The sequence below is a fragment of the Cannabis sativa genome, chromosome 4, assembly GCF_029168945.1.
Source record: "Cannabis sativa cultivar Pink pepper isolate KNU-18-1 chromosome 4, ASM2916894v1, whole genome shotgun sequence".
Taxonomy (NCBI): domain Eukaryota; kingdom Viridiplantae; phylum Streptophyta; class Magnoliopsida; order Rosales; family Cannabaceae; genus Cannabis; species Cannabis sativa.
The window spans coordinates 75,274,987-75,297,339 of NC_083604.1; the positions used below are offsets into that span (position 1 = coordinate 75,274,987).

At 32.0% G+C, this 22,353-nt stretch overlaps 2 protein-coding genes across 8 annotated transcripts; both read left to right on the forward strand.

The window, feature by feature from the left end:
* The first annotated feature begins 2,901 nt into the window (after positions 1-2,901).
* Positions 2,902-5,816, forward strand: LOC115712608 (B3 domain-containing transcription factor VRN1). Of its 7 annotated transcripts, none has more exons than XM_030640913.2 (6): positions 2,902-3,342; positions 3,486-3,603; positions 4,430-4,859; positions 4,938-5,071; positions 5,172-5,451; positions 5,568-5,816. In XM_030640913.2, the coding sequence occupies exons 2-6, from the start codon at positions 3,496-3,498 to the stop codon at positions 5,633-5,635; spliced, it is 1,020 nt and encodes a 339-aa protein (XP_030496773.2). In that variant the 5' UTR covers positions 2,902-3,342; positions 3,486-3,495; the 3' UTR covers positions 5,636-5,816. The 7 variants fall into 7 exon arrangements, with proteins under 7 accessions (XP_030496773.2, XP_060970479.1, XP_060970478.1 ...); XM_061114496.1 differs by having other exon boundaries at positions 2,902-3,291; positions 3,451-3,603; positions 5,571-5,816; XM_061114495.1 differs by having other exon boundaries at positions 2,902-3,291.
* Positions 5,817-14,648: 8,832 nt separating this feature from the next.
* Positions 14,649-17,682, forward strand: LOC133037154 (B3 domain-containing protein LOC_Os12g40080-like). Its single transcript, XM_061113996.1, has 7 exons — positions 14,649-15,700; positions 15,830-15,960; positions 16,084-16,144; positions 16,518-16,742; positions 16,823-16,954; positions 17,059-17,144; positions 17,278-17,682. The coding sequence occupies exons 1-7, from the start codon at positions 15,358-15,360 to the stop codon at positions 17,539-17,541; spliced, it is 1,242 nt and encodes a 413-aa protein (XP_060969979.1). The 5' UTR covers positions 14,649-15,357; the 3' UTR covers positions 17,542-17,682.
* The last annotated feature ends 4,671 nt before the right edge of the window (positions 17,683-22,353 follow it).

Below are 22,353 nucleotides of genomic sequence, written 5' to 3' on the forward strand. Positions count from 1 at the left end.
ATTTGAGAGACACGACTTGATAGGAAAAAAAAAATGCTTAGACATGATACGAAAAAATATGAACTTAGGCATGATAAAATATGAAAAAAATAAACTTAGACATGATACGATATGACAAGCTCAAATATATAAATATTTTTTATATAATTGTGTGTAACTATTATTAAAAAAAAACATAAAAGTATCTAAAATTATAAAAATACACATATATTTTAATACTAGCAAAAAACTACGTGCGAGGCACGTATACTAAATTTTATGCTAGATTTTTTCTATGTTATTTGAAAGTGATACAATTAAAAATTAAAGATAAAATATTATTAGTTATTAGATGAGATTATTATTATGTGTATCTGAATATTATAGTTTATATTGTTGTCAATTAAAAGTGAATATCGAATGCAATATATTAGTGTTTAAAAAAGCTTGACGATTTAAATATGTTCTTAAATTAATCCAAAAATAAATTAAAAATTAATGTTCCAATACTTAAAGAAACATTACTTAAATGAGTGTAAGATAAAAAGAAAATTAAAAATCAATCTCTAAATTATTGATAATTAAAGATAGCATTTGTCTAAAAATTGTAGATAAGAAAACTAATGATAGTCATTGGTGGATTTCAATCTTCATTTGCTTCGATAGAGACAATAGTGTAATTTTTGTATTTTGCAGTTTTCATTCTAGCCGAGTCCGCATATATCTGGATTGTCCACTTTTTCGTTAATAAATTGAATATGGTAGTGTCGACAAAACGGCGGTGTTCCTGCAAACCGTGATGTATTTTCATTTAAAATGATTAGACATGGTGTGTATAGCTTATTTAATTAAAAAAAATCAACTTATGAAAGACATGTAAAACTATAAAAAGTGACCCATGAATTTCTCATATACTATTTTATTTTTAATAATAAATTATTTTATTTTAAAATAAATAAAAAGTCACCCATGAATTTCTCATAAACTATTTTATTTTTAATAATAAATCATTTTATTTTTAATATAAATAAAAAATCACTCCTGAATACCAAGAATTCTGTTATATTTAGGATCATTCTCGAAAAAAAATTAAAGTAGAGCAAAAAATCTATATGTAAAGAACTACGTAAAGAATAGAAGTATTTTTAAGCTATTTTAAAAACTTCTTTTAGAGAATTTTTCAAAGATTAAAAACTTGTTAAGTTCTACGTGACCTTTTTTTTTCTAACCATAATTAATAAAAATTATATGTATTATTTATTATTAAAATTCATATGAATATATAACCATGAACATACTTATTGAAATTGAAATTAAGATTGAGACACATAATACTTCAGTCAATAATACTATTAATATAGAAATTCAAATTATAAACATAAATAAAATTATGATCATATATAACTTATGGTTGACATATATAAAAGAATAAACTTACTTAAGCCCTCTTTAAAAAATATGAAACTTTTACCTCTCTATTGCATAAATAATAGGTAGATGATGATACTAATTTATTTGAGAAATCTATAAAATAAATAAAATCATAAACATAAATAAAATTATGATGATGATACTAATTTATTTGAGAAATCTACAAAATAGATAAATCAAACATTAAAATCAGGGTAATAAATGATAATTAATTTTAGTGTAGTGTAAGTCATATATAATGGTTAATTTATTTTTTAATTGCATCATATATACTTATACACGCATGGTGAGGTGTATTTCAATTAGATATTTTATTTTATTTTTATTATTAATTATTAATTGATCAAAAATTTTAATCACTAAGATAAAGAGCTTTTTTTTCTAAGCTACAGTAGCATAAAATGAATCATCGGAAAGGATCTAATCTAATTATGCCAAACTTTGCTAGGTACCTTCGATCTACCGCTTCGGTCGTAATGGATTGAATAACGTTTCAGATCACCAACTTCAGAAAAAAGCTCCTGCAGAATTCATATTTCGACCATATAAGAAAAATACTGCTTGTTCCATGATTCCATTAATGTTTATGTAAGACAATGTTTCATGTGTGCATACATACCCATGTTTACTTTAGACTTTAACATGATAATAAAGAAAGTGATTTCTACTCAACGTCATATACTGCTCACGTAAATGAATACTGTACTACCCGGTTGTTTTCTTTTTAAATAGGGGAGAGCTATTTAATATCAGTTCAAATATTAATAGGATTTGTTTTATTATTATTTTATTATATATAAATAATATTTTATTATTTTATTAAATAAAAATCAAAAGTCACCCCTGAATTTCTCATAAACCAAGAATTTTAGTTATATAGGCACACTTTATATAGAATAGATATAGCTCATCATTTGTATTAAAAATGTAAAAACATAGAACAGGAATTTGAACCCGTATAAAAAAATAAGTTAATTTATTTAAGAAAAATAGATCGATCCGAAGCACTACATGAATCTGAGCACGATACAAAATTACTGGACTTGCGGGTCGTGTCGGGCCTATTCTATAAATTGTTGTACAACACGGTTTGACCCATATTTTTATAGTACGACACGACACGACCCGTATTTTTTTATAGTACAGCACAATATGACTCATATTTTTTTGGGATTATTTCACAAAAACATAAAAACAACAAAAAAATTATAAAAATATGGTTTCACGGAATTTTAAATATTTTTACGATTTTTTTGATTTTAAATATTTTGGGATTTTTTATGTTGTAGTCTTGTTAATTTGTTGTTGATTTTTTGTTATCGGTATGTTATTTTTTATTGTTATTTTGATGTTATTTTCATGTCACTTTTATGTAGTTTTCTTGTTGATTTTATGTTGTTTTCGTATTATTTTTTGGAAAACCGTAAAAATATAAAAAAAAAAATTTTGAACGTAAAAATGCAAATATTTTATTAAAAAATGATTTCTTATCTAATTATTTTTTATTTTTTATTTTTATGGTTTTTATAGCCCAGCATGGAAAAATCGTGAAAAATAGGATGGGGTAGCACAGCGGAGTTATTTACAGGTATCAAATCCCAGCAGGAATCTCTTACACAAAAGACTGACATAAGAGAGAATTGGTGCACTAGATTCTTCTATAAAACAACACACTGACATAGCATAGAATGAGTAAACAAACAGGGGCTCTCTTCCATATAAAGTTTATCTGACTACGTTTCTTATATCTCATCATCACCAAAAACGACTTATTTCTTGTTTCCCTTTAGATAATACGTCATAGTGCTTTCTTTTAATTCCATAGAAGAAATGAGCTTGCTGCCCCAAATATTGTAACCAAAACTACAATACTACATAAAGGTTCTATCTTTTTATCTTTTGCATACAAAATCGTAAAATCTTAACAAAAGGGTATGTTAATTTTAGCATTATTAAAGATTTTAATTTTGTTTCTTGGTTTTGGTTTTATTAAGATGAGTATTCATTCATGGGTTGATTTGACTTGCAATTTTCTCTCAGCTACTACTCATCAGTAATTTTTCAATCTTTTGAAGTTGATCAACCATGTCTCGTGGTCCTGTGGGAGACAGTAGCCAGCAGCAACTATTTTCATCAAGAACTCCCCACTTTTTCAAGATTATTCTTGAAGAGACTCTTCAAGCAAACATGCTTGTAAGCATTATTCATCTCTTTCTTTTCTCTTACTAAACACATAACATTACTCCTTATAATTCTAAGCCAGTAATAAAGTTTTCATTAAGTAACAACCTCAATTAACCTCTATAAATAGTACTCTATCCCCTGCCATTTCGGGTGGGGGCTTGTCTTGTTACACAGAGAGAAATCACATAGTGATCGAGCCAATTTTTGAGAGAACGGAGGGATGTAAAAGGGGATTGTCTACTCTTGAAATAGCTTCCCCCATGTGAGATTGATATGTAATTTTGTTACATTGTTTAGTGGCTTGAATCTCTATCTTTCTTTCTGTAATTGTCATCAAAGATCATCAATAAAGATTCTTCATGATTCATGGTGGTATTGAGTATGAATCACATTGATCATAGCTCAATCTACTAAAACTCTGGTGTCATTCTTCCCTACTGTTTTATATTAAATTGATTATTTGGATTCTTGTTTAGTTTGTACTATTCTCTACTAACTGATCTTGTTCAAGTACTGTTCCTGTTTTTACACTTGCTTGCTTGTATATCTGTTACTAGTAATTTGAATCTGTTTATATGTGCTTCTTCTACACCAGCAAGAATGGTATGGTAGACCTATAGGAGTGTGTTTGTTTTAGACTTATATGATCCTAAAGATATTGCTTACACTACACATAACACATAACACATGCAATGTATGCATTTCTGATGACTTTACTGGTTTAGTGGTAACTGGGAAGTCCTTTTTTTGTAATACCAATCCCATATTTGCTTAACCTTTGATTGAGAGTATAATTCACTAGAGATTTGAGTCTGTTTAACTTTTTGTCTTGCAGCGAATTCCTCGCAAATTTATAAGGAAATATTGGAAAACTTTATCCGAATCGGTGCTTGTCAGGCTTCCATGCGGTTCAAAATGGAATATGAAGCTGAAAGAAAAGGAGGGAAGTATTTGGTTAGAGAAGGGTTGGCCAGAATTTGCAAAGCATTACTCCATAAAAAGAGGCAGCATGTTAATTTTTAAATATGTGGGGTATTCTGAGTTTCATGTTGTCATATGTGATACTAGTACTGCTGAGATAGATTATCCTTATGATAACATTGACTTACAATTCCAAGTTCCTAAGAAGGAAGCTGTTGAAGATGATTGTGTCGAAATCTCGTATCATTTTTCGCCTTCCTCCGGTGCCAAAACAAGGGAGAAATCTTCATATTTACCTTGTTCTCGGCCTCAGAACAAGAGAAAAAGAACAACAAGTCCTACTGGTAATTACCTAATATTGCTCTATTTTTTTTTCATGACTTACATGTTTTCTCATACACTTTATTTTCATCTGTTGCTAGAATTCAAAGGTAGAAATAGCCCTTACATATCTTTGGCTGAAAAAAATATAATTCTTGCAAGAGTTTCCTTTGAATCTGAAAGACCTTTTTTCAAGGCTGTTATGCAACCATCATATGTTAAAGCTGAGTTTTTTGTAAGTACTCACTATATGATCTACATTACTTTTCGCAAATACTTGTAGAGTAGTTGATTAGAAATATCTAATTATATCTCCTCTGTCATTTTCTGAGCAGAATGTACCACAAAAATTTGCATATAGATACCTTAAGGATCAAGGCGATGCTGTTCTTTGTGTTCCAAATGGTAAAAATTGGTCTGTGCAACTTAGAACAAGCATTCTAAGACATGAGTATTCTATTTCTAGACTCTGTTGTGGTTGGCACAAATTTGTGAATGACAATAAAATAGAAGTTGGCGATGTCTGCATTTTCGAGCTTCTTGATGGAACTGAAATTGCATTTCAAGTTCACATTGTCCGCCGCGTTGAATGTGAAGGTCTTCAATGGTGTAAAGGTTAGTTGTGAATGTGAACAACTATAGTAGTATTGAACTCAGTTCATGTGACTAATAATATTGTAATTTTCTTGGCTACCATATTAATTAACATGAGTCAAGTTCTCATTGTTTAGCAGGTGATTATGTTGCTAGCTCTAGTAAGCCAAACAAAGATGTGAGAGTTAAGATTGAAATGGACTGAAGAACTAGCACTTATTATAGTGGACATGGTTGTAGATCATGTAAAAAGTTTTTTTTTTGAGAACTAAGTAAAGTTGCTTATTTGTTTATTAAGCAATATGTTTGTAATGAGAATGTTATTATCTAGTAGTAACTTTATCAGATGAGAGGGTCAGTGGTGCTTAGCACTCTTTTAGGTATCATATTGTTAACCACTTTCGTTTGTCCATAAATTACACTATACTTTGGAGTTGTTCCTTACAACTGAAATAATTCCTTCCAAACTGAGAAATGTCTTGTCTCTATCCAAGATGATCAACTGAGAAATGCCATGGAGCTTTGCAATCTCTTCTACAAACACTGCTACTACTGTAGGTGCTGAAAAGGGGTGGCGAAAGGGGATAAAATGACCATATTTGGTGAGGCGATTCACAACTAACAAGATGGAGTCATAACTATTGGAAAGAGGAAGTCGTTCGATGAAATCCGTGGATATGTTCTCTTCTACGATCTGTATCAACCCCGTAAGCCGAGATCACATGACCGAGATACTCCACTTGGGGTTGGACAAAAATACATTTCTTTCGGTTAGAGAAGAAGGCTTTTTTAGGCGCTCCAAAACCATACCAAGATGAGTCACATGGTCTTCTAAAGAGGGACTGTAGACGAGAATGTCATCAAAAAATACTAACACAAAGCGCTTCAAAAAATCGTGAAATACCTTATTCATGAGAGCTTGAAATGTTGCTCGTGCATTTGTCAAACTGAAAGGCATGACTAAGAACACATGGTGCCATTGATAATTATTTGAGAAGAGAAAAATAACAAATAAATAATTTAAAAAAAAAGATGTGTTGAGAATCATGGGGTATGTTGAGAATCATGGGGTTCCAACTCAAAACCAATTAGCAATGAGTGGAGTAGCCCATGTTTCTTATATATGGCTCAATACTTTCACATTTAATCCATGTGGGACAATATTCTCCAATATCCCCCCTCAAGATGGTAGCTATTTTTGCTTACCAATCTTGAATCACCTTATCATAAGTAGTGCCATTTGCTCGCTTATTTTTTTTATTTTGCGGCTGGGAGTTCCATTTGCTCGCTTATTCTTGTTCGCGGCTGGGAGTACCATTTTGCTCGCTTGCGGCTGGCTAACTCTTTGTTAGGTGTGGATCGAAAGCCCGCTAGGGATATTGGAGAATATTGTCCCTCATGGATTAAATATGAAAGTATTGAGCCATATATAAGAACATGGGGTTCCATCTCAAAACCAATTGGCAATGAGTGGAATAACCCATGTTCTTATATATGGCTCAATACTTTCATATTTAATCCATGAGGGACAATATTCTCCAATATCCCCCCTCAAGATGGTGGCTATTTTTGCTCACCAATCTTGAATCACCTTATCATAAGTAGTGCCATTTGCTCGCTTATTTTTTTCATTTTGCGGCTGGGAGTTCCATTTGCTCGCTTATTCTTGTTCGCGGCTGGGAGTACCATTTTGCTCGCTTGCGGCTGGCTAACTCTTTGATAGGTGTGGATCGAAAGCCCGCTAGGGATATGGCTCTGATACCATGTTGAGAATCATGGGGTTCCATCTCAAAACCAATTGGCAATGAGTGGAATAACCCATGTTCTTATATATGGCTCAATACTTTCATATTTAATCCATGAGGGACAATATTCTCCAATAAGATGAAAAAAATAATAAACAATATTAAGAAAATAAAATAAAATTTCAAAATAAATTAAAATAATAAATTTTCAGAATTTTTCTAGATTTTTTTTGTCCTAAAAAATGACATGTCGTATGAGGTCTTCATCTTCTTTAGCAGCTGGGTCATTTGACCCGTTTCTTTGGTACACGGGTTGTGCGGATCCAACCCCAACCCGAACGGAAAAACCATTTCCAACAACCAAAATGCATGATTTCAATTCTAAAAGAATATAAATGCAAAAATTAAGAGATTTATATATATTTCATGCATTGAAAACATGTAAAATATGGACTTTAAATTCACAAAACATATCAGGTGTGAAACTTGGTTATCTAAACAAAAAATTCAATCTCCATGATTTTTCAAATTTTATTCATGCATAAAATCGATCTAAAATATTATATTAATGTAGTAATGCATATGAGATTCAAAATGAAAACCGAAAAATGAAAATAAAAATTTTTCGTATACAACGAACGAGGAATAAAATTTATGCATATATGTATATACTAGATGAGAGTTACGTGGCGACAGGGCCGGCCCTGGGCATAGGCGGGCTAGGCCTGTGCCTAGGGCCCACCTAGTCCAGGGGCCCAAAAAAAAATTTTGCCCTTTTAAAATTACACAATTTTTTTGCTGATTTTGAAAAATACTATTTTTTTTCTAAATAAGGGCCCAAAAAATAATTTTTACCCTATAGCCCACTACATTTCAGGGCCGGCCTTGCGTGGCGAGCCACGTAAATATTAGTTTTATATAAGTTCTAGTGGTTTTTGTTTAAGAATTTAGTAACTAAGCAACGGCAACAATAATAGTAGATAGATCTATTTAAATTTTTCATATTTGTAAAGATTATTTCGTAAGACCTCAATGTTGTTTATAACCAGTTTTGGCTGCCCAACATGATACAAAACATCAGACGATCAAAATTCAAGGAAAATAGGCAAGCACTAATCTGAACAATACAGATTCATTCAAATTAGCATTGCTTATTCTCCTTCCTCTTCATCCAAATTGTTCAAACAAGCATTGAGAATTATGATATAAATCAAATCTAGCCAAACCAGGTTACTTATATTACCTGAAAATGATCAATTTCAGCAGCCATTGACAACAATTCCAACAAGAGGCAAGGCCAGTCAGTACACGAGTTAGCTAAAGACCTCGAAAACCCACCTGTTTGATTCAAATGGGCAATGGCATTGGCTCTCCAATCTTGCTGAACCTTAATAACCTCCTTTGCCAATCTCAGAACCACAACTGCCTCCCTATAGTAGGAAGCCTCTTCTATGGACAAACTCTTCACTTTCTCGTCCAAACTCAAAACCCCATCAATCTCTTTGGCATTATATCGAGCAGATTGGGCGAAAAGCGCCCGATCCCACAAAACCGATTTGGAAACCTTCTCCGAAATGGCGGCCTTTGGAGAATTATTGCTTCCAATGATTCGTCTAAGTGCTGTACTAAGGCCATGCCATTTGTTAAGGGTCGAAAAAATTTGTTGGGAGTGTAGGAAATTTAAGATAGTATTTTACTATTCTGCCCTACACCAACAAAACAAACAAATCAATTTCGACCTTTCTCTGTTCACTTGACTTTTCAAAGTCAGTCCCCAAAACGGCTTCGTTTTGTCTTTGAACAAAACCAAAGAAGGATTCGAGAACCTTCTCATCCACTCCCTCACTCTCTGATTACTCGAAACCCTAGCAGAGAGTTTCTCTCTGAGAAACTCGAACCCTAACCCTAGCAAACCCAGAAATCCAAATACAAACACAACAACAAGATCAGATCTACAATGATTTGATCTAAACACACTCACACACACAAAACCAGAAAGATTTAAGTTAGAAAACACCAGATTTTTCCCGAAGTTCACCAATAAAATTGGCTACGTCTCTGTTTGAGCTGCTCCTCAAAGATGAGAGCTCGATTCCACTATATTTTGCTGTTCAGAAGTACATCAATGGAGATTCCAAGCCACAGGTAATTTCTGACTGGTAATCTCTTATTTAATACATGTATTTTGTGTTTAATCCCTCTCTCTCTCAATCTCTAACTCTCTGTTGTTTCTTTGTGCATGTACGAGCTTCGATCTTTTGTTTCTTCAAGTATTCAAAGCACTGAGTCTTGAAGAACACTCTCAACCTTGTAGATCTGGTTGTTGATGCAGGTATATATAGATCTAGGGTTTCTGGTTTTGTTTCTGTATTTGTTAGTTAGAGTAGTTACAGAAATTAGTTAGGTGTGGATTAACCAAATCCATTCTAACTAATTTCTGTTAGGGATTATAGAGGTCGAAGGCCAAATTAGGGATTTTGCATGTATTTCCTTTTCTGTCCTTTGTATTAAGTTTAATATCAGTGTAAGTGGAGGTTTACTTCAACAGGGAGCTTATAGTGCCAAGCTTAACACCCTGGTAGGCCATGGATTCTAGGCACTCTTCGAGCTTGGTTCTGCATTCCGACAAGTTGGGTTTCGGGCAATTGGACCAAGAAGTCCATGGAAGCGACTCCCCGTGTCGTGGGTGATGATCTTTGATGCATTCGGCGAAGTCTACGTAGCCAGTGAGGTGAGGGCCTTTGTTCCAGTCTCCAAGAAGACCTGAATAAAGAAAACAATAATGAGTGAGAAAAATGGTGAAAACAAATTGACACAGAAACGAATGGCGATTCAATTATGTTCGAGAATGAGAGTGGTTTTGCCAACGCCTCTGGGACCATGGAAGATAGGAGACTGATGAACTCGGGGATGGTTAGCGTGATTGTTTAACACAGTTTCCAGCAGTGGCCTCAGAAAAATCCGCCATGGTTTGTTGACCATTTTCTAAAATGTATTCAAGTTGCAGAGAGAATTGGTTTGTTAGAGAGATACGTGGGTAATATGATTTTTTTTTAATTTAAAAAAAGATTGTTTAATTTTTTGGGTTTAATTATTGGGTTTATTTGTTAACGGGAGATCAAACCTATTAACATCGTTAAATTTAACAGAATATTCAAGGTATATTTTGTTAAACCAAAAAATATCGTTAGATAAGCACTTTTAATATATAAAGATATAAAGTAGAATATTCTACTTAATATTATGCAATAAAATTATTGAATAAATAAGCATTATAAGTAAACATATATGAGTGAAAATATAATTATACATATGTATACAATACTAACAAAAATATGTATGAAAATAATATTTTGATGTATAGAAAATGATAATGTTGAATGAATAATAATATAAATCAAAAGGATTAAAATGAAAAAAAAATTCTTTCCATCAGCCATGAAGATCATGAAGGACAAGTATAAATATATATACACAAAAATATTAAAATTTAAAATAATCAAGACAGAGATAAAATCAATCTCGCACCAACGGTTACAAATTTATATGAATTATACGAAGCAAATATGACCATGTGAACTCCTCATCTTCCTCACTCCTCAATCAGTTAATTGTTTTCGTCCAGCTTTCTGTATACCACTGAATAACCCCCTCAGTCATCACTGAGCGAGCTCTTAGTCTCAGAGATTTCTAAAATAGAGGAGAGAGAAAGTGAGGAGCAATTACAGCGGCTTGTGTGTTTCGCAAATGAAGGATGCTTGATGACATGGATACATTTTTAGTATTTTTTAATTGATGCTTACTATTGGAATGAAAAAGAATATCACAAAAGAATGTATACCATAATGTTCTTTATATCCTCTCTTTCTTATTTTTTTTAATTATTATTTTATCATAACATAAGAAAATTGGTTTATGTAATATGTATTAAATAATAATATAATATTATTTGAATAATTTTTAAAGATGCTTATCATTAGATCATTTTAGACATAAAAAGTATAAAAAAATAATGTGAAAGACAGATAAAATAAAATAATATATTTTTAAGTGATGTGAAAGTTTTTGATATGCTACCATTAGAGATGCTCTAAACTATTTCTAGTGAAAATTACATGAAATATGGGATTTCATAACAAAGTTAGAAAAATATGGCATTTTTAGGTTTGCCACTTTTCTATGGCATTTTTTCACATTTAAGTTTTTTATGGTATTTGATATGCCATATTTTTATAAACTTATTATCCAATCCCATATTTTATGTTTTTGTTTTTAGCTTAATTAGTTTTATTTATTTTCTTAATTTATTTTACACTTACATTTTAGGGTTTCTTTTTATTTGAAAAATTTACACCAAATACTACATTTTTTTTCAAACATTACATTTTTAATTTGACAAGAACATTTTACTTTTATACTTTTATTAATTTTTTTTTCTTTTTTACTTATTGAAACTTCAAAAAGTTTTTTTTTTTTTGTCTTTTTTATATATTTTTTAGTCAATTTTGTTCTCTTTTTTTCTTTTCGAAACTTTTAAGTCGATTCTACTTTTTTTTTCTTTCTTTCGCTTATCTCTCTCTATTTTTTTTTTCTAATTTCTCTTTGTGTCTCTCTTTTTTTTTTTTCAATTTTTTTCTCAACCTAATTTTTTTCTCTTAATATATATAATAAGTGTACATTTTTATATTTCATTTTTTTTTTTACAAAAATTAAACTTGTTTTTTTATTTAAACTACTATTCGTTTTTTTTTTTGTTAAAAACTAATTATTCCATTAAAAAAGCAGAAAAAAAAAACCAGTTTCATCAGTATCATCCTGAAAAAAAAAATATAAAAAATCATAATCTAAAGAGAATCCAAACTTTAAAAACTAGTTTCATCAACATTGAAAGAAACTAATAATTTCATTTAAAGAATACAAAAAATAGTTTCATCAACAAGATAATGAAAAAAATTACAATCTAAAGACGATACTAACTTTAAAAACCAGTTTCATCAATATTAAAATAAACGAATTATTTCATTAAAAGAGGCAAAAAAAAAAAAAAATAGTTTCAACAATAACATAATAAAAAATACACAATGCCTAATAACTAAACTTTTACAAATTAACGATACTAAATTTAAAAACCAGTTTCGAACATATAAAATTTATATCAATACCTAATAATCAAACTTCTAACTTCATTCTTTATTTTGGCATTTAATTTTTTATTTGCTTGCTTTCAAAAAATTAGAGTTAATTTAAACATCTGATATGCGACAAATATAACAAAGAGAATCACAAATTAAAATCAAAGAGAAAAAAAAAAGAAACAAAGAAAATTAAAGAGACAAAAGTGCAATAAAAACCATAAAAGAATAACAAAAAAAAAAACAGTGGAATGTGAGAAACCAGTTAGTAAAACAACCAAAATAAAAACAAACAAATAAAAACCAGTTTCTTGAGATAAATTAATAAAAAATTGAATAAAACTCAATTATGAACAACAATAAAAAAAAATAATTAATTAAATAAACCAGTTATGAAAATAATAAAATAATATGTATGTCAGAAACTGATTAATTAAAATAAAATAAAAATTGTTGTTCAAATATCATACAATAATAAAACTGGTTTTATACAAACGAAAAAATATATAATAATATCATAAAAATTGAGCAACCCCATTACAGAATAGTTAAAACATGTGAAACCAGTTTCGACATGTGAAACCAGTTTTGACGTTATAAAAAATCATAACAAAATACAAATGTTAATAATAAAGTTAATTGAAACCAGTTTCATCAGACAATCAAATAAAAACATACACACACACAAATATACAAAAAAAAAATACTAATCACAAATATAATCAAAACAACACATAATGCCTACCAATAATTTAATAACAAAATATAAGTGTAAGTTTCCAACCTAGAAACAAAATAATAAAAAAGTAACTTGAAAAAAAATTCTAATAACATAATGAAATTATTTTTTTTATTCTTTTAATGAAATTAATAGTTTCTTTTAATGTTGATGAAATTGATTTTTAAAGTTTATATTATCTTTAGATTATAATTTTTTATATTGTTTTTTCTTCAGGATGATGTTGATGAAACTGGTTTTTTTTTTTTTTTAAATTGCTTTTAATGAAATAATTAGTTCTTAACAAAAAAATAAAGAAAAAAAATAGTAGTTTAAATAAAAAAAAAACAAGTTTAATTTCTGTAAAAAAAAAATAATATCTATAGTTGAGATCATTTTTTATTTATTTTAGTATTTTATTTTTTTAAAAAAGAAAAAATAAATAAAAAGAAACACAAATTTTAAGTTTTTTATGGCATTACTCAAGACTTTTTCCCATATTTGTAAGTTTTTTTTAAAAAATGCCATATTTAGTGCAATTAAGTTTTTATGCCATATATATCAAAACTTATCTTTATTTTCCCATATTTTTGTAAATAGCCCCTATTTCTATTGGGAGATGTAAAAGTTTAGCTATATTTTGTACAAAAAGTAGTTTTGTGATATCTTTACATCAACTTTTACTATTGTGCTTCAATACATAATTGTAAATCTTGATACAAAATTTAATATGCTATTTAATGTTGACTTAATAATTTATTAAAAAATATAAAATAATAATAATAATACAAAGTTAAATATAAAATTTAATAATAAAATAATAATAATGTAAGTCATTTAATGCAAAAGAGTATGTTAACTAAAATTGAATAATAAAATATTAAAAATGACATAATAGTAAATGTTTAAGCATAACATTTATTGTGATACAAATTTTACATCATGCTATGTTGTATTTGGATCACTTTTAATTATGTGAGATTTTTGTATCATAATTTAGCACACCATTAGAATAGATAGAACAGACTTTTAACAAAGTGAACAGACTTTTAACAAAGTGAACTATATTTTGCATTTTTATCTCTTATTTGGATATCCATTAGAAATGCTGCAAGAGCTCTTCTATTATTATTTGAAGAGAAATGTTGAAGGGCACTAGTGGTGCCTAACACATTCCTTTGTGTTAATATTGCTATTGGTCCAACTAAGTATCGAGTCCTATATAATTTAATATAATAGCTTTTAGAGAGTATCGCTAGCTAATCGCAACGCGACATGTCGCAAAGGTGCTAGGCACCACTGGTGCCTAATAACAATGCTGTTATTTGAATTTCGGATTTCTTTTTCTTTTAAATTTTGGAGATTTAGAGTTTTGAATTTTCCTTGTTGTTTATTAGTAAAGGCTTCTGAATGGATTGGGGGTAACGTAACATGTTTCAATGGCAGTGTTAAAAGTAAGGAAGATTAAAGGGCAAGCTTTGTTTGTAGCTAGATAACTTATCACCCTGAACTTTCCATATTAATGATTGAATTGAATTGAATTGAATTGAATTGAATTACACACTTATCCAAATATTGCTGCTTTAACAACCTATCATTAATTAAATAGCAGATTTTGTTGTTTGATTTGGGGATGAGGAACTGGTTTAGTATGAAATAACTGCTCCACATTTTCTCAGAGCAAAAGACTTCAACCATGGCTTCTGCTAGCCAGATAGCTCAGCAAAAGTCTTCTCCAACTGCACCACATTTTTTCAAGATTATTTTTGATGAAACTCTTGGCCACACCAAGTTAGTAAGTGTGCTATGTACTCGTACTCTCTCTGCTTCAACAGTACATATTTTTCATCTGTGATTTTTGTATGCACTTCAACTATGATTTCTGGTATCTTTACCTAAGTTTGAGGATGGAATATATTATCTTTGTTTTCATTCTCTCTACATTCGAGTTCTCAACTCTGTTCTTTTTGCACCAAGTTTGTCTAAAATGTCTACATTCATAAAATCTAGCTTGAAACTATTGTCTATGTATCAAATATACAAGGATGACATGTTCTAGCGAGTCTATTGATGATATGTAGATTTATAATTTATTAAGTTCATAGACTCTGCAACATGAAGTTTGTAAAGCTTTACCATGATATTTATTGTTTGCAACCATAGACTTTATCAAATTTCCAGAACTGAAGATGACTTTTGATTTTTGTAGTGTAGTCTTGGCCTGCACTCATGTAGTTATGTTTCTCTAACATGAACTCTTCACTTCAGTGGTAGCTTATTTTCCATTTTATTTTGATTTTCCCTTGTGCAGCAAATTCCTAAGACATTTTGGATGAAATACTGTGGTTCCTTGTCGAGTCAAGTAATTCTTAATCTTCCATGTGGATCAAGATGGGAGATAGGATTGACAAAAAGCAGTGATGGAAAAGTATGGTTAGAAAAAGGTTGGAATAAATTTGCACAACATTTCTCTTTAAGCAGAGGAAATCTGTTGGTTTTCAGATATGAAAGGAAAGAGTTCCATGTGATTATATGTGGAATGACTACTGTAGAAATAGATTATCCTTCTACTAAAGTCTTGGATAACATTCCATTGCATCCTAAAACAAGGGTGAAACCTCCATTACCATGTTCTCAGCTCCACAAGAAAATGCAACAAAGTGGTCTCGGTAAAGGTATTTAATCTAAATCTAAACCCCAGAATCCATCTACCACTAGAGATTAATTTTGTGAATTTGTTTATAATAAAAATGGTTTAGTAATATTTTCTGCATTGTCTTTCTTACATGTTCACCTGGAACTAGCAAGCGCATCAATCAAAGTAGAATCAGTTGACACTATAGCTGTTGAAAGAGCCAACGACTATTTTCAGTCTGAATATCCTTTCTTTACTGTTATTATGAAAGCATCATATACAACTGGTCGGCATTATTTCGTAAGTAAATCTTAAGCTCATAATTTCCATGACATAAAATGTCTGTTTAGTTGTTTTTCGCTTGCTTCACTTCAACTAATTCAATCTTCCTTCTTTCTTGTTCTTTTTTGTAAATTCTTGCAGCATATACCATGCTGGTTTGCACAAACATACATTAAGAAGAAAGAATGCGAAGCTAGCCTGGGTAAATACCATTTTGGACCCTCTGTTTTACAAAAGTTACCAATTGGACCCTGTGTTTTGTTAAATGACAAAATGGACCCTGTATTTTCTAAAATAGTACAAATAGGACCCTGAATTGATTTTTTGTCAAAATAAAGTTTAATTATAATCCGATCTAAAAGTGCTATGACAAAACTGTTTACATTTTTTGTATCTGTTCGTATTAAGCATTGTCTTCAAGTTGGTTGTATTAAAAAAAAAGTTGTCAAAAATTAAACTCAGGGTCCTATTTTTACTATTTTAAAAAATACAAGGTCCATTTTGTCATTTAACAAAACACAGGGTCCAATCTGTAACTTTTGCAAAACACAGGGTCCAAAATGGTATTTACCCAGCTAGCCTTTGGATTTCAGATGATAAATCTTGGCCTGTTCATTACAAAGTTCGATTTTCAAGTGGATCGACAGTAGCTGTACTCATACATGGATGGAAAGCATTTGTGCTGGAAAACAACTTAAAAGCGGGGTCTATTTGCAAATTTGAACTAACTAATAATGTCAATGATGTTTCGTTTAGAGTTTCGATTGTTAAGCCTGATGATGGTGCATATAATTACTTAGGTAATAAGAAGTAGTTTACATAAATTTCCAATATAATGCAATGTGTGTATGGTTACAGTATTAACAAGTGCTGTTTTCAGCTACCAAATTAGCAAGTACATCAAAACAAAATGTGAAACATTATACTTCTTCTACCAAGAATGACAGAAGGAACATGATTCCACAGAACATATTTTCAGAGAGAGAAGAGAAAAATGTTGCTAAACTTTCAGGTATGAGTATGAATCAAGAATACCATTTTTTTTAAAGTAAATTTATTATGTCTGTTTAAGTATTAGCTTGCTAAACTTTAAGCTCATATCTGAAGTGAATACAGGCAATCAAAGCACTTGTAATATGCCTCCATCTTCAGAAAATCCCAGCTTCCAAGTGGCTTTGCAATCAAATCGCTCTCATAATTTGGTATGTAGAAAATGTTGCTCTGGTTTAGTGATAAAATGTGTACTTTCTAATGTCAAAGCTGTTACCATTTTTAATCTATCATCAAGAGAGTATTAGTAGTAATGAAATTCAATATTAATTATATTTTGTGCAGCTTATTCCATTGACTTTTGCAAGGCATTATCTTGGAATTAAAGAGGCACAAATTATGACTCTCTGGGTTGGTGAGAAATATTGGCATGTGAAGTTGTTAGCTTATAGATCAAAATATGAGTTTTCTGCTGGATTTGCTGCATTTGCAAGAGCGAATTCTCTAAAGCTCGGGGATATCTGTGTCTTTCAGCTGATTAAGAGAAATCAAACTGAGATGAAAGTTTCCATAATTAGACGAAATATGAAATTACTACTTCCCAATTAATATGTAATGTGAAAGTTTGCTACTTGTGTTGTAATTAAACTACTTAGATTTATATTTCATTATTATTGTAGTTTTTGCAACAATATTATTGTGTACCAGTACTATTATTAAGCAAAATGACAATTTTTATATTTTGTAGGTTTCAACACAATGTATATTATTATTATTATTATTATTATTATTTGTTCATGTTAAAATTAGACCTCACTGTAACCTTTATTATTACAGTTTTACAGATGAAGTGAAAATTACAAATAAAAGCAAACAGAATACAACAGACAATCAGATCCTAGGTGGCTTCGCCTCTAGTGGATCAAGAACTAGTTGTTAGTTACAACCGAAGTTGTAACTAACTCCTAGTTCTGTGATCAACCCTAGAACTACAACTATAAAAGGAACAGAAGAGAAGAGATGAAAATATACCAGAAGCAAAAGCCCTAGGTTACCAGATCTGAGAGATTGTTCAGCTCCATATGTTGTTTCAAGTTCATGCACAAGAAACAGAAGTGAGTTAGTGAGATAAACCAGAAAGAAAAAGAAAAACAAACACAGAAAACAAAAGAGAGAAAACCTAGAAATACCAGTCGATCTGTGACTTGGATTTCTTACCTGTTGTAATATTCATGCTTCATAGTGAAAGATCTGAGGTCGATCTTCAAGGCGAGCTCAAAGAGGATGTACCCCTGATTTAGGGCGAACCTCTATAATCTCTGGTGTTAATTTTCTAACCCTAACCTAATGATCTATGTTTGATATTTGTATGTGTGTGTTTTGGGTTGTTTCTGGGAAGGTTTCTGGGTAAGATCGATCAATAGATCGAGGAGGATCTCGGTTCTAGGTTTGAGAACCAGAGAGAAGGCAAGAGAGAGAGAGAGAGTTTGAGAAACTCTCGAATGTTCGAAGGTGCAAATGAGCTAGGGTTAGCTCTGATTGAACTTACTTTTGTTCAATCAAGAACGACAAATCGTTTGGTTTAAACGATTTGTCGTGTGAGTGAAGAACGACAAGTTCCATTGTCGTGCAGGAGAAAACGACCAAAGTTTCTTTGTCGTTGATTGAGGTTTTAAATTGAATTTTCTGGGACACGTTTGTCCCTGTCGTTTTGACATATTTCTTGAGTGGTGTAGGTCAAACTTGGAATTTCACCAAGTAAAATTCCTACAGTGGTATCAGAGCTTTGGTTCAAGCTTAAATCAACTCAAGAAAGAATCAAGAAAGTGATCGAAGGGCGGGAGAAGAAGAAACACAACAAGAAGTTGTGGACAGTGGGAAACCTGTGGAAATTCCACAAACTGATAATAAATCAACCTTTCTAAACTCAACTCAATTTAATTTTGATTTTTCTAACATGAGCAATATCAAGGTTGACATTGATCGTTTTGATGGATACGTGATTACGGGATGCGGAGGAGAAAGATCGAGATCCCCGCCGGCTCAACAAAATTACTTAGGGTTCTTGAAGACCCTATTGAATGGCGAGCAACACTTCAAAGATTCAACAAGAAGAACCGTTGGAAACCACTTTGGAATCATAATTTTCAACCTTTCGATGCCATTATCGGATTGGTTGATAAAGCAAGAAACACCTTAAAATTTGGAAGAAACTTGAAGACAGCTTTCAACAAAAATCCCTAACTAACAAGATCTACCTAAAAGAAAGGATCTTTGGGTTTAAGATGAGTCACACTAAAAACCCTAGATCGAATCTTGATGAGTTTCTCGAATGCACATTGAATTGGCTAATTCAGAGAGAATGAAGCTCGAAAGTGATGAAAATCGAGGCAATAATCATTTTGAATTCATTGCCCGATTCATACGTAAAAAAGGCAATCAAGTATGGAAGGACTTCAATCACACTTGATGAAGTCATCTCACTCTAAAATCTAAAGACTTAGAGATGAAAAGTGAAAAATCAGAATTCTGCAGACATGGTGAAATGAACCTAAGTAGGGAAGGCCATCTCACAAGAAACCCTACCGGAACAAGGGTGAAGTAATAGTGCACATCATCATAGAAACTCAAACGAGAGGGAAGAGTAGATCACCATCAAGAGATTCGGTGATTACGGGGTGTTTCTATTGTGGAAAACCCGGACACTATAAGAAAGATTGCTATTTCTACAACAACAAATACAAGAACAAGAAAGGTGGAAGGTTTCCGGAAAGATCAGATCAAAAGCAACAAACGACAAGCAACAAGAAGCAAACTACTCGATGGCTATATGATAGTGGTGAAGTCTATGTTGCATCTACATCTTTCAAAGATGACTGGATTTTGGATTACGGGTGTACTTTTCACATGACAAATTCTAGGAAATACTAACGACAAAATTCTAATGGTGGCAAAGTAATTACGGGAAATAACAACACATGCAATATAGAAGGTTCGGAGTAGTGTAAATTTTAAAATGTTTGATGGGATTGTCGTAACCCTAACCGGTGTAAGGTATGTACCTAATCTTGCTAGAAATTTAATTTCTATAAGTGTTCTAGATGACATGGGTATTGTTAGCAAAATTGAAGCGAGTTCAATGAAGCTAAGTAAGGGTGCTATGACAATAATCAAAGGACACAAACATGAAGGGTTATACTACTTAGATGGAGAACCGGTGACTCATCGCAACAATGCGGTCACCAAAGAATCGAAGACCTAAAAATGTCCTATGGCACATGAGAAGGTAGGGGCATATCGGTTGAGAAAGGCCTACGGATCATGAGTGATCAAAGGCTACCGGGTAAGGACAGTAAGTAAAGTGGATTTCGTGAATCCCGTGTCCTAGGTAAACATCATAGGTTAAAGTTTAAAACTCGGTATTCACAAAACTAAGCACATATTGGAGTATGTTCACTCGATCTTTGGGGACCGGTAGAAAACTCCAACACATGGTGGAAATGTGTATTTTATGTCTATTGTTGATGACCAGTCTAGAAAAGTTTGGGTATTTTTACTTAAACATAAAAATGAGGCTTTATCTAAATTCATACAATGGAAAACCCTAATGGAAAATTTAACTAATCAAAGGGTTAAAACCCTAAGGACTGACAATGGCTTAGAGTTTTGCAGTGATGAATTTAACGAGGTATCGTGGCCTGTTGGAATTCAAAGGCACGAACGCGTGAGAATTACTCCTCACCGTAATGGGGTAGGCGAGAGAATGAATAGGACCTTGATGAACAAGGTCGGATGCCTATTATTGCAATGGGCTTACTAAAGGATTTTGGGAGAAGCCGTGTTAACGGCGGCCTACCAGTGAACGAAGTCCATCCGGTGCCATTGAATTCAAGACACCAGAGGAGATGCGGTCGGGGTAAGCCTCACGATCTCTCAAACTTAAGAGTATTTGGATGTGCCTTATGCACATCGTAGTGTTGGTAAGTTAGAGCAGAAACTCTAAAATGTGTGTTCCTAGGCTATCCCGAAGGTACTAAAGGCTACGAGATTATGGGTAAGAGAGAAACAAGGTTTTAAAACCATAAACAAAAGTAGGGATGTTGTTTTTAAGGAAGATTTATTCCCTTGTATTACTAATAATAATGCAATATCTAGTCCTATTTTAGACACTAACCCCCGGGCACATCTGTGGACATGCAAACAAGGAACACTCAACCTAATACCGTTCGGGTGGAACCGAATTGTGGAAAATACTCGGGGAGATGAAAACTTGGTAGGAAATGACCAAGTTCGGGATGACAACATTCGGGTGGAACCTATTGCGAAGAAGGACAAGAAAATGAGGAAATCCAAGACTACGTGAACCGAGAGATAGAACTAGAAGGGTTCTAGACCTACACGAGATTCAGCTTCACAGCTTGGGAAGAAGTGCTAGCCTATGCATTCTTTTGTGCTATGGGAGTGGAAATGACAGAACCTAAGTCCTATGAAGAAGCTATGACTGATAAAGATGCCAAGAAATGGTCCAAGGCAATGGACACAGAGATGGAATCTCCGAGAAAGAACAAAACCCGGATACTTAGTGAAGAAACCTAAAGGAAAGAGCATAGTTTCATGCAAGTGGCTTTTCAAACACAAAGAAGGACTCACCGAGACGGATCCTAAGAAGTTTAAGGCAAGACTAGTGGCTAAGGGATTTACACGAAAGAAGGGATAGATTTTAATGAGATATTCTCACCGTGGCTAAGTATAAAACCATCGAATTATACTTACCATAGCTACTCAATTTGACACAGAAGTTGATCAAATGGATGTAACTACGCATTTACACATACGGGGAACTCGAGGAAGAAATCTACATGCAACAACCTAAAGGATATGAGGAAAAGGGAAAGAAGACTTGTGCACTTAACCGTGATTAAGTCCCTGTATGGACTTAAACGATCACCAAGACAATGGAACAAAAGGTTTGATGAGTTCATGATCAAGAAAGGGTTTTCTAGAGCTATTATGACACTGTCTATACTACAAAGAGCACTAAGATTGATGAAGTCATCTACTTACCGCTGTATGTAGATGACATGCTCATTGTGAGCAAGGAAAGGACCGAGTTAACCTAATGAAAGGTTGGCTAAGGGAAGAGTTTGAGATGAAGGACTTAGGCAAGTGCGCTAAGATCCTAGGCATTAACATCTCTAGGGACAGGGAACATGGGACACTAAGGCTACATCAGAAAAACTACATTAAGAAAGTCTTAGAGAATTTCTCTATGACTAATGCAAAGCAAACTAAGCAACCTATGACTAATCACTACTACCTAAGCAAGGAGCAATGTCCTAAAACTACGAGAGAAAGAATCTATGGAGTGAAGTGCCTTATTCTAAAGTGCGGTGGGATCGATGATGTACCTAATGGTAAGCA

Coding starts and splice junctions, on each gene's coding strand:
- LOC133037154 (XM_061113996.1), top strand. CDS start 15,358: ATGAAATACTGTGGTTCCTTGTCGAGTCAAGTAATTCTTAATCTTCCA. Junction 15,961..16,083: donor CAACTGGTCGGCATTATTTC/GTAAGTAAATCT, acceptor AAATTCTTGCAG/CATATACCATGCTGGTTTGC. Junction 16,743..16,822: donor TGGTGCATATAATTACTTAG/GTAATAAGAAGT, acceptor TGCTGTTTTCAG/CTACCAAATTAGCAAGTACA.
- LOC115712608 (XM_030640913.2), top strand. CDS start 3,496: ATGTCTCGTGGTCCTGTGGGAGACAGTAGCCAGCAGCAACTATTTTCA. Junction 5,072..5,171: donor ATGTTAAAGCTGAGTTTTTT/GTAAGTACTCAC, acceptor TTTTCTGAGCAG/AATGTACCACAAAAATTTGC. Junction 5,452..5,567: donor AGGTCTTCAATGGTGTAAAG/GTTAGTTGTGAA, acceptor CTCATTGTTTAG/CAGGTGATTATGTTGCTAGC.